The sequence below is a fragment of the Chamaea fasciata genome, unplaced genomic scaffold, assembly GCF_029207755.1.
Source record: "Chamaea fasciata isolate MVZ Bird 193981 ecotype frontalis unplaced genomic scaffold, bChaFas1.0.hap1 SCAF_10, whole genome shotgun sequence".
Taxonomy (NCBI): Eukaryota; Metazoa; Chordata; class Aves; order Passeriformes; family Sylviidae; genus Chamaea; species Chamaea fasciata.
In genome coordinates, this window is record NW_027094095.1 from 32056196 (window position 1) to 32068301 (window position 12106).

Here is a 12106-nt window from a genome sequence, read left to right on the forward strand (position 1 = left end):
GGGTGGGATTTCCAGCTCTCTGTAAAACACGGCTCCTTCTGTTGGGCTCGGGCTCGTGGGTCCCCTCCAGCTCGGGATATTCCGTGATTCTGGGAAAATTGAACAGCGAATGGGGCTGTGCAGTGAGGGAGGGGAGGGCACAGCGGGTTCGGGATCCTCACGCACAGCGGGTCGGGCGTTGCTCGTTCCTGCAATTTCTCCCTGACATTCCATTTTCCCAGCACCACCGCGCTCCTCAGCCACGCGGAGAAACGGGACAGGACTCGAGCCTGAAGGATGGGGTCTAAAGCCAAATTTCAGAGCTCTCTGCTTTGACGGTTTCCTGCGGATTATTCAAATCTGTTTCCCGATCGGAAAAACGCTCACCCCCGTTTGTGGCAGAGAACCCCCTCCCGAGCTTTCCAAAGCTCGGAATTGCCCGGCCTTGGCAGAAAGCTCGTTGCGGGTGGTTTTGTGCTGAAGGGGAGACAATCCCCGGGAGCAATCAGGGACAGAGGGAGGGCGAGCCCATCACTCCTCACTGCACAGAGATTCTCACCGCCTTGGGGGAAAGAGAAACGCAAAGCTGAGCCACCCGCCTCGGAAAAGAGGAGGACAAAAGGCGCCAAGATCAGTCTCTTCACCCCGGTGTTTGGAGGGACAGCGCTGCTGGAAGTCCCGGTGTCACCCGGCGTCACCCGGTGTCACCCAGCGGCACCCAGTGTCACCCGTGTCACCCCAGGACGGTTCAGAGCGGGTGGCAGGGAGCAGGCTGCCACTCGCCCACCCCGAGCTCATCTCCCGCTGCAGCGTTTTTCTTATGGAAATATCTGACTCAGCAGCTGGAAACGGGGTTGGGGGGAAACGTTTTGCACGGCTTCCATCTTAATGAAAAGCATCTTTAAAATTTTAATCAGGCGGCTCCGCGCTGTTCTGTGGATTCGGAGGCTGGGTTAAAATCTGGGCTTGCAGGAACAGGTGCCAGTGCTAAAGGAATATTCACTGGATCGTTCAGAGCTGCTGCCTGAACCTGTTACAACCCTGCTCTTGGAAGGACGCGGGCCTGGCTCAGCTGTCACGTCTCTAACAACAAATTTTTGGCCCATTTTTCTTTAACCCAGAGAGCCTCCTGGAAAAACCCGCCCTCAGCCTTTCACGGGCTGCCTGGCGACACGGTAAAAGCTCGCCTGGAAGGTTTAAAGAAGGACAAATCCCAGCCTAAAATCCACCTCAGCAGACTGGGCCCTGCAACTGTTGGTGGGCAGGAAAAGGTGCAGCCCTGCAGTTTTGGGAGATCAGGTTCAGAGGAGGGAAATGGCTGATCCCGTGTCATCCTGGGATGTTGTTTTCCACCCTGGCTGGGAATATTGTTGGCAACTCCATCAAAAAATGTCCATGTTGCGCAGATACTCTAAATGCAGCTGGCACGGAACTGAAATTTCCATTTGGTGCGAAATTCAGACAGGGAAAAGACAAAAAAAGAAGAAGTGTTGCCTGGAATGAGATGGGGAGCCTGGAAGGAAGCCAGCATGGTGGGGTTTTTTTTGTTGTTGTTTTTTTTCCCCCACTCAAAACTCAACAGGCCTTTATTTGAATTTCTTTAAAACTGACATATTCATGGAGTTTTCAAACAGGCTTTTTCTGACAAGTCCCCTAATCCCCCAAGCCTTCCCTCCCTCAGCAACCCCAGTTTGTCAGATCCTTCCCTGCCAGCTGTAGCTGTAGGCTCCTCCATATTCCACGCAGAGCTGGGCCCTCCCTGAAGTTATGGATACACAGCTCTATATACATTTTAAATCTCTGCACATGGCCACCCATCTCATCGAGATGGATATATGCATATTTATTCCTGTACAATTCCTGTAGTCAGCCAGTTCTGGCTGATCAAACCCTCACTTAAAACATACCCTTCTGTGATAAATAAAAACACGGACTGCTCTCTTCCTGCTGGTGAATCACATTCTGGAATCTCCTCCTTGTCTTCTCTCAGTCAGAGCTGGGACTTGTCTCAGGCTCGGGGAAGGTGTAAACAGGTTGTATAAAGAACAAGGGAACAGCTGGGGCCGGGCCAGGGGAGGTTTGGGTTGGATTTTGGGAAAGGTTCATCCCCAGAGGTGCTGGCACTGCCCAGGCTCCGCAGGGAATGGGCACAGCCCCGAGGCTGCCAGAGCTCCAGGAGCATTTGGGGATGCCCAGGGTGGGATTTGGGGTGTCTGTGCAGGGAAGGGGCTGGATCAATGATCCTTGAGTCCCTCCCAGCTCAGGATAGTCCATGATTCCCTAAATATCTGTGTTTTGAACCCCATTAACTGCGGGAAGCCAGAGCTGTACTGGGAAGAGCCCTCCCCGTGTTCCCGTGCTGGAGTTCCTACACACAACACACACTGATCCCATCTACAAAATCCTAAATTGATCTGGAGACTGATAACCCCCAAGCACCAAGGACACTGGTCCTGGAGGCTGAGAGCCTCCCTGAGGGTGAGCATCCCTCAGGGATGGGGAGGAACCTCTGGGCACGAGAAAGCAGCCACAGGAGGCTGAGCTTCTCTGCACCCTCCCCATCCTCCACCCTTCCCACAGCCCCCAGCAGCCGTTTCACACCTGGCCCTGCTCTGCTCTCCTGGCATCTCTCCGAAGCTCTCCTTGGCAGGAACGTGCAATTCCAGCCAACCGATCGATGTGTGAGATTGTAAAATATTCAGGATTCTCAGAGCAGCTCCTTCCCCTAAGTGGGCTTCTCATATTCGTGGGAAAACTCATTAATATTGAAATCCCCTCTGACAGGAGGCTTGTAGGCAATACAGGATCAGGAAAAAAAAAAAAAAACAAACCAACATTCTTGTATTTTACATGCCGGCTTAGAGAGCGGGAATCAATGGACTAAAAACGACCTAGTTCCAGTCCTATTTTTCAGCCGATAGAAAGCAGCTCTCTTGATATTAAATAATGCATCTCTTCGGCAAGCAGTGAATAATATGATTTAGTGTGTTCAAACATTCTGCCGGAATGAGGATGCAGGCTCTGAACACGCTGAATGTCACTGAGCGCACCCCGAGAAGACGCTCGTTCAGCTCGAGCGGGGATGTTTACCTAATTCCACACATCCACTCCGAGGCGGCGCCTTCCCGGGGTGATTTACAAACACAGGGTTCACCTGTCGGCAGCAGCAGGTGACTGAGGCCCGGGCAGGCGGCAGCGATTTCCCGCAGGATGTAATTCCCGCAGAAAGGCGGAATTAACGGTGCAGGTGCAGGGAGCTGGCTGAATGCGGGAGCCAGCTTTGCCTGGCACGGGGAGCCGCGCTGGAATTTCACACCTGCCCGGGCTCTGAAACGCGGCAGCGATGCCCGCCGTGTGCTCTGAGCACAACGCTCTCGGCTGATGAGCAAGGAAGTTTAATATAGCGATTTTTTTTCCCGAGATGTTCACCTGTTCGATGCCAAACTGCTCGCAGCAAGACCTGAGAGCCCTCCCTCTGTTTTATACCTGTTAGCTGGGACAGAAGAACCTCTGCTCTTCTGGGGCTGGGCACGGCAGGGGGGTGGAGAGGGGACACTGCCTTCCCTCCCAGCGGGGATATTTGGGAGGCAATAAAGCGGCCACCAAGCATCTAAATCTCTCAGAACAAGCACACATCTGCTCCTAACAGGATTTAGAAGTTAAATTTGCAGTGACTCAGGACCTGTTACCCCAAATCTGGATCGCCTTTTCACCCCCCTTGAGTGTTTTGGGATGTTGTTTTCCATCCCGGCTGGGAATATTGCTGGGTCGTTTGCAGTGACCCAGGACCTGTTAGCTGAAACCTGGATCGCCTTTTCACCCCCCTTGAGTGTTCTGGAAGGAATTCCAGGAGCAGGGAGGAGGAAAGAGCAGTTTGGCTGATGCAGCCCAGCTGGCTCTGTCCCCTGCCCCAGGGTTTGCTGCCCCAGTGTCCCCGGGTGCCGTGCAGAGCCCTCCAGCTGCAGGAGCACGGTGCCCTCCTCACCACCAGGCAGAGCTAATGGCAAGACAGAGCGCCGCAAATTCCGAAATCCGGAGCCCAACCCTGCAGATTCTCCTTACACAAAATCACTGATTGATTTAAATGGGATTTGCAACTGCACAAGAGGAGGAAAAACTGGAGGGGGTTGGCAGGTTTCCCGTGAAACAAACAGAGCCTGCTTGAGACGAGGTATTATTTGGTATTCTGGCATATTAAATGTGTTAGATATGCAGAAAGGCAGAGCAGGGAGAAGCAACTGAAGTTCAAGGAGTTGTCCAACCTGCCCAAGTGCTCATTTAAACACACGCTTTTGTTCCTGAGGAAATTAAATAACTTAAGGTCCTTCTCTCCTCGGCTCCAATTTTTATAAAAGTGCCTCACAAGATGTGAAATCATTAATTAAAGAAGATTCCTCAATTATTCTCTCTGACCTGTCACAGTTACTTGTTTAGTCAGCGTTAAGAATTCAACAACATCTTCAAAGGCTTTTCAAGACACCACCTGTGAACTAATTACGCTGGAGGAGGAGAGATTTGTAGGGAGCTGCAGCTCCTGGCGCTGGCTGACAACACAGATACCAACCGTGGCCCCAGTTCTGGAACTTTCTGCAGCTAATTCTACACGCTCGAAGCGCTGTCGCTTCAAAAGAGGAGAGCAAATCCCCAAACGCAGGGGAGAGGGCTCCAGCAGAGAAATGCACAAATGTGTCACCGGGGCTCTCAAACACGGCGTTGCTTTGCAGGAATTAAAAATGTCTAATATGTTTTGTGTTTCCCTGTTGGGAGCTGGGAGGGGGGACCCTGGGAGCTCTCCAGGATTGCTGCAGATTCCGCAGAGAGAAACTTCCAGGCTTGGTCTTTAAGGAAGATCCTGGGGAACTCAAGCAGTGATGATGGAACAGCAAACATCCCATCTGTAATTTCCCTGCTTTTCTAGGAGAGCCTCCAGCTCGGCCTCACCCCTGCAGTGGGCGACTGACCCACTTTGGGGTGTTCTCACAACCTCTGGCTGAGCACTGAAACCCGACAAATCCCCTGCTGGATCTGTGTCCTTCCAGCAGCAAAACCCTTCTCCAGGGAACACATCCCCCTGAGAGCCGCACTGAAGTGGTGAGGGATGGTGGCAATTAGCTAATTAGCTGCGGAGCCTTGACTGAGCAGAAAGGAGGCCGGTGCTCTGCCTTGTGGCTGACGTGAGACACGAGGCTGAAATGGGTTCCTACAGATTATCCACGGTTTGTGTTCCTGCACGAGGGAAGCGGGGCAGGCAGGCAGACCCAGAGGACTCCAGCCAAAACCTCCTGGGGGGGCTTCAGACAAAGTCGGAAAAGTTGTTGGGGTTGAAACAAGTCAATTTTAAGGTCCCTTCCAGCGAAACCATCCTGTGATTTCTGATAAATCTCGTTTTCCTGTCATAACCCAGGTTGTGTGCCACCATCTCCCAGCCCAACCTGCTGCCTCCCCTGCAGCACACGAGGGACTCGGCTCCCGACACTCTGGGAAGTTTTTCATTGCCTCTGCAGCTGAGTAACTTGGTGACAACAGTGCTGGCATTATCCAGCTATTTACCAGGCTAAAATTAGCCAAGTAGAGGGACTGTGGCAGTGTTATTTAATTATGGAAGGCAAACAGAACAGTTCAGTGCAATGTCACTGCTGGGACCAGGGCTCATTTCCAGGAGGAAAGACTCAGTAATAAATTTGCAACCATTTTGAGAACTGTCTTTACACCCCGCTCCCCTTTTCTGTTGTCTTTCAGCAGAACAGATGTTGGTTTTCAACTGCAAACCGAGCTCAGGGTACTTTCCTTGCTAATTTAAAGCTGGATTTGCTCATTTAGTTTCATAACTATTGCAACTTTAATGACTCCCAAATTTTTCTTCTGTTGTGCTCAGAGGTTTTCATGTTCTCAATTTCATGTTTGCAAAAAGCCCTCTCTATTTTGCTTTCAGAATTAAGAGAGGGATCATTATTAAAGGACTCTATTCCTTTCCACTCCCCCATCTCCATCCTGCTCCCAAAAATACACTCAGTTTTGCTCACTCGGTGCAAACCTCTGCAGGCAAGAATTCAAACACATCTCAGAGCTGTGTTACTTGGACAGCAGTTTTTGAGAGTGAGGAACGGCGGTGATGCTGTTGGAGCGCTCACTTGAGGAGATAAAACCCAGAAACGTGACTGCAGCCCATTCCAGCTGCAGCCACCCAGCATCATCCCTCCCTCCCTGGGCAGAGCTTGGAGCAGGATCAGGCTGAGGGCACTTTGTCAGGAATTACAGACCCCAGAGTTGTACAGCACTCAGGGTGAGGTTCTCCTATCGCCACTTTGCACGACTGACACACAGCAGAGACTCTTCCCTCCTCCTCAGCTCCTCTTCACTCAGAAAATAATTCCCCAGCTCGTTCTGAACTGCTTGGTGGTCCAAAGCAGCTGTGGAAAATCCCGAGGACAGGGGCTTTTATTGCCAGCACTATCAGCTCTTTGCAGTCCAGGCCCCCTCCCGGGGAGGGTTTGGATGGAGGCAGCTCCTGCAGAGGTTTTGCTGCGGCTCTGGCTGCAGGCACAGCACAATCTCTGCCCTAGAGGAGATGGAGACAGGCCACAGCCTCTGCCCTAGAGGCGATGGAGAGCTCTGCGAAGCTCCCTGGGGCCCGGGGAAGGCAGGAGGCAGCACCTCTGCCCCCCGAGTGACACCGGAGCTTGCCCTCCCTAAGCCCTTTAATTAAAGCACCGGAGATTTAAACTCCTGTCGTGCTGCTCCTGTAGGTCTGAGGGTTCTGGGATCACCTGGGCCTGGTTTTCCTCCTGCAGGCCTTGGCTTAACCTGCCCCACTTGCTTTGATCACCTCACTTTCTGCACCTTTCTGGCACAGTCCTTCCCATCTTTTAGTCTCAGCTAGGAAATTAAAGTACGCGCCCGTGGAAGGTTTTGCCGGAGGAAAATTCTGCTTGTTTTTGCCTCCCGGATGGGAGATTGGGTAGGAATTTGTCCCCTGGGAGGGTGGGCAGGCCCTGGCACAGGGTGCCCAGAGCAGCTGTGGCTGCCCCTGGATCCCTGGCAGTGTCCAAGGCCAGGTTGGAGCACCCTGGGACAGTGGGATGTGTCCCTGCCATGGCTGGGGTGGCCCTGGGCGGGATTAGAGGTCCCTCCCAACCCAAACCATTCCAAGACTCTGTGCCCAGCTCCACTGAGGGTGTCCTGCTGGAGAGCAGGAACAGGAAATATCCCCAAGGAAATGGGGGTTCACCACGAGCACTCAGGACCTGTTAACCCCTGCCAGGCACAAGGAGAGGAGCTCAGCTCCCACAGACTCCTCCTGGCACTGGCAGCGAGCAGCACCCCAGAGCAGCTCCTGGCTCCATCCCACAGCCAGTCAGCGAGGAGACAGAGCACTCTGCCAACCCTCAAACCAACATCCACACTCACAACAACACCGGCGAGGATTCAGAGGGCCGGGGTGGATCCAGAGCAGGGAACTGCCCGCGGGGAGCAGCAGCGCCCTGCACACCCCACCGGGACACACCCACGCAGGCACGGGGATGCGGGAGAGGCTGCTCAAAACGGGGAGAAAAGAGGACAAAGACACAAAGCCTGGAGGGAAGACACAGCGATGGGAGCACAAAGACGGAGGGGACAGTCCAGCACTACCACGACACAGCGGCCAGCCCGGGCCAGCCCCGGGCACCGATGGCAAATGAGGCCCTGCAGGCACCGACCCTCCTGCCGGGGGATACTGACCTGGGCTGGAGACACCACTAGAGGTAGTAGGCTCAATAATTTCTACAAAAAGGGAAAAAAAAAGGAAAACAAAAAAAAAAAGGGAAAAAAAAGAGAACATTCGGGAGTTAATCACACATGGAAGACAAGTACAGAATGAGACAGCAAACAGTCATGCAAGAGACAGCACAGTTCAATCTCGAGTGGGGCTGGGACGGAGCTCTGCGCTCTTTAATCTGCATTTTGTGCACACCACCAGCACCATCACACTCCCACCAGGCCGAGCTTTCTGCCCCTGGAGTCCTCCACTCCCCAGCATTTCTCCGAGGAGGCACAGAAACCTGGCTGAGAGAAGGGCTTTGTTCACTCCGTTGGAGGCAATTTCCTCCCATGAATATCAGTCAAGGTAACAATTTTGAACAAAGACTGTTTTAAAGCGATGGCTTTGTGCTTGGGTGAACTTTTAAGAAGGCACATCTTTTTAATTATTGAAGTCTTTTCCAGAAGAAAACGTTTCTCAGAAACATCAAACCCATTTGGAAGTTGTTTACTTCCCCCAAGGCAACCAATGCAAACAGGCAAAGTTAAGAGAAGACACAGCTCTCCTGCATCCAGCCTAATGAAACAATCACCTGTGGCTTTTCATTATAATTTGACTTTAGAATTCATTATTCTGGGCCTTTTTATTAGCTTTGAATAGCGCTATGCAAAAATGAAATACCGGGCCCAATTAATCTTGCACGGAAGCAAGCTCCCGTCTCAATGCGGCAATTCAAAACTCCTCATAAAAAAGGTTTAACAAAATTACCGGGCTCAAAAGATCATTGACCATATCTCGACTATAACAAGAAACTAATGAAAAAAAATGGGAGCGGGTTGACAAGCAGGGATGTGCAGGGAATGGCTGAGCACACACACCAGCCCCTGGGCAATTTTGAGAGCTTTTTTTTTCTCTACCCACAATTGCTTTTCAGGTTAATACTGTGCAAACACGAGTCCGAGAGAAAGAGCAGACAAATCTTCCCCCCAAATAAAAAGTCGTGAAAGTTTCTTTACCCGACTGCTAAACTTCTGCTAATGCAGATGAATGTTCCCAGCCTTAAAGGCAATTAGTCAACACCTCGACAAACACACCGCGGCTGCTGGTGAACCCAAATCACGTTTTAGGAGTAAAATGGAATTTGAGCCGTGATACACTTTTAATTGACATTAAAAATCCACCAAGCTGGAGACACCTTCAGCACAGAAAGGGTTTCAGGTGCTGAGGTGTCCTGACCTTGTGCAGGGGCAGCGGGAAGTGCTGTGGACAGATGGGTCCGTCCCTGGATATCCCACATCCCTTCCCACCACGGCAGCTGGACACTGAGAAGGTGGAGACCATGGAGAGCAACTCTCCATGCAGGAGCATCCCAGGGATGTGCAGCTGCCTCCAGTGAGGAAGAGGAAGGACGGGGAGGATCCTCTGGGGGCTGCATTGTGCTTCAAAGCTCTGCTCGACTGGCCAAGGCACAAACAAGGCTTTTCCCCAGAATATTTAACAGATGGAGAGCAAAATTACCCAGAAATGCAGAAACGTGTGAGACACCAAACTGATTCCAGTGGTTGCCTAAGTTTTAAGAAACCACGGGTTTGTAACATCGGTGTGGGTTGGGAAAGGGGGACAGAGCCACAAGGGAGAGTTTGGGGGGTTTGGATCTCTCTGCTGAAAACCCCAAATCTGCTTTCCCCAAGAAAAAAAGACACACAACATGAGGGCAAAGGGAAACTCAACATGAGGGAAAAAAGGGAAACTCAACATGAGGAAAAAAGGGAAACTCAACATGAGGGAAAAAGGGAAACTCAACATGAGGGCAAAGGTAAACTCAGCATGGGGGGAAAGGGAAACTCAACACGAGGGAAAAAGGGAAACTCACCACAGCAAATGCTCCCACCCCAAAATATTCTCCTGGGAAAGGAGGTTGTGCCCCTGCACGGAGCAACCCTGACTTCAGCAGGAGAAACAGGAACTGGGGTCAAACAGGAGACTCAGAGAAAACAAAAACCTATCAAGATGTCCTTGATTTTGTATTTAAATGGCTGTTGTAAGTGTGACGATAATTTGATTTGGTGCTCCCTAACTTCTCCCAAACCTTCACGTTCTGAGCAATCACAGCCTGCTCCTCATGGATAGTTCTCAGCCTGGCTCACGTGTGCAGTGCAGTGATGACAAAAGTTATTTTCCTGACTACCTCGAGTTAACAGCACCTTTTTCATGGGAATTTAGGAGTCAATCCTCGTGACTGTGGCTTCCTGGGAAAGGGAAAGTTCAGCTCCTCTTGCTGCAGATGAACACCATTCTTCCCAACAATCAGGCAAATTAACACACTCAGTCAGTACAATATTTCATTAAAAAGCAAAGTACCCTACCCAAGCCAGCAGGGATTGTGCTGGGATCGTGTCTCCCTGGGAAACATCGGATCTAGACTTAATTATAGGCGCTTAAGGTAACATGAAGTCACAGATTCCTGGCAGCACGGAGGCTGCAAGCGAAGGCGGCGATTTCATGTATTATTCTTGCAAAAAAAAAAAAAATCTCATTTTTAAATACATTATTAGATCAAGGCATTGGAGAGACAGATCTATTTCTAGTCTCAAGTTCTGAAACTCTTTGCAGATCTTTATTCATGAAAACGTTCAGGTCTATAGAGAGAAAACAAAACCAGCTGGTTCTGTAGAAGTGCACTAGGCTGGTTCATTCAAATTAAAATTTATTAATGACTCCTTAGGAACGCCGGGAGGCAGGGATGCGTGGGCAAGAGTGGCACTATGTTCACTGCACTTTCCTGGGACCCCAATCCTACGGTATCAGGACTGCTCAGATTTCCAAGGGTGCTTGTAGAAAAAAAAAATTAAAAAAATAATCTGCAAGTCTAATGGAAACCCGTGACTTTCTGTGGCCGCAGTGGGGAATTCTCCTCGAGCTTGGTTTCCCAAAGCAGAGGAAGGGCAGAGAGTGCCCAGCAGCTCCTGGCGTGCCCTTGCCAGAGCTGGGGCTGTGTGTGCAGGAGCCTGTGTGCCCTGCAGAGCCACCTCCTCTGGGCAGCCAGGACAGCCAAACCCAGCTCGTTAGCCTGAAGCAGAGTTTTAAGTCAGGCTGGGTACAAAAATGTAAACCCAGGAATGTTCTGGGCTTAGGGATCCTGGCACAACGTCCCAAACATGCCTGGAAAAGTGGGGGGTTTTGCCCAGCTCTAAATACACCAATGCCCCAACTCCCTGATTGTCTTCCTGGCCTGAGCTTGTCAGCGAGGGGATTTTCACTCGTATCCAAACTAAACCTGCCCTGGTGCACCAGGGAACTGCTTTGGCAGGTGCTGGCGGGGCAGCCCAGCTCTGCTGGGGTGGAAAAGGGGAAATGTGGGCGCAGGAACCTGTAGCACGTTGTCATGGGAAGTAAAGCCCGATATTCTCCTCACAATCAGCGTTGGCTGGGGGCGGTGGGCCGGATCCGAGGCTGGAAATAACCCAGACAGTCAGCAGCTGAGTGGGTTTAAATGAAGTGGGAGAATAAACCCCACGGATTTGTAGCTGCAGCTCTAATCCTCAAAAGGGAAACCTCTGGGGAATGTAAGCGCTAAAGACAGCTGGGCCAGGGAGGTGAGGTTAAATGTCAAGGAAGTTTAGCGCTGCCTTTCACCAAAGGCGCAGAGATCGTATCTACAAATTCCTTTCTGATCGCCGGCAGAAAAGAGCTGGCGGAGAAAACCTCCTATCAAAACGGGGAAAGCACCCCGTGAAAGGCTCCCCAGCACACGGAGGGGAATCACAGGGAACAAAAGGAACTGGCTGCCAGAAGGTCCTGTCTGGGAAAGGCGGAGCGGCAGCTCAGAAAGGGAACCACCAAAGCAAACCTGATGGAAGGCACTCCCTGACCCCAGAGATCAGGAATCATTGGGGCTGGAAGAGACCTCCAGGATCATCAAGTCCTAGTTTTAAACAGCACCACGACCACTAAACCCCACAGTGAAGGAATAAGGCACCTTGAGAGCAATGAGAGCCCCTCTGCTCGCAGAGAAATTCAGCACGGACCCAAAACCTATTTTTGTCTCAGTTTTATCGCAAGCTGAAACCCTGGCAATCCTGCATAAAAACATGGAAATGGAAATTGCCAGACCAAAGTTAAAGCAAAATTCAATCAGCTCAGGAGGCTGAGGTCAGAGGGATTTAAATATGTTTGCACATAAAATTGTGAAAACAACAGTAAATTCCTAGGCAGGGGAGGACAGCGGGACTGAGAATTACAGACGTGTTCGGGGAGGGCAGGACCCACAGCTGCAGCTGTCTGACATCCAAGGCTTGGGGAAAATATGAGCTGCAAGCAGCTATTAGAGGATCCAGGCAGGTAAAAACAAGCAAGTAAATAAACCCTGACTCTGAGTTTACCAGAGGC

At 51.2% G+C, this 12106-nt stretch overlaps 1 protein-coding gene across 2 annotated transcripts in view; it reads right to left on the reverse strand.

The window, feature by feature from the left end:
* The window catches only part of NEGR1 (neuronal growth regulator 1), a 185336-nt gene that overhangs the window by 15909 nt on the left and 157321 nt on the right, over window positions 1–12106 (reverse strand). Inside the window, exon 7 of one of the 2 annotated variants that reach the window (XM_066193033.1) lies at window positions 7699–7740. The exons of the other annotated variant lie outside the window; for it this stretch is intronic. Coding sequence (XP_066049130.1) covers window positions 7699–7740 — 42 coding nt within the window. The remainder of the gene's footprint in view (window positions 1–7698; window positions 7741–12106) is intronic. 2 annotated transcript variants of the gene reach the window in all.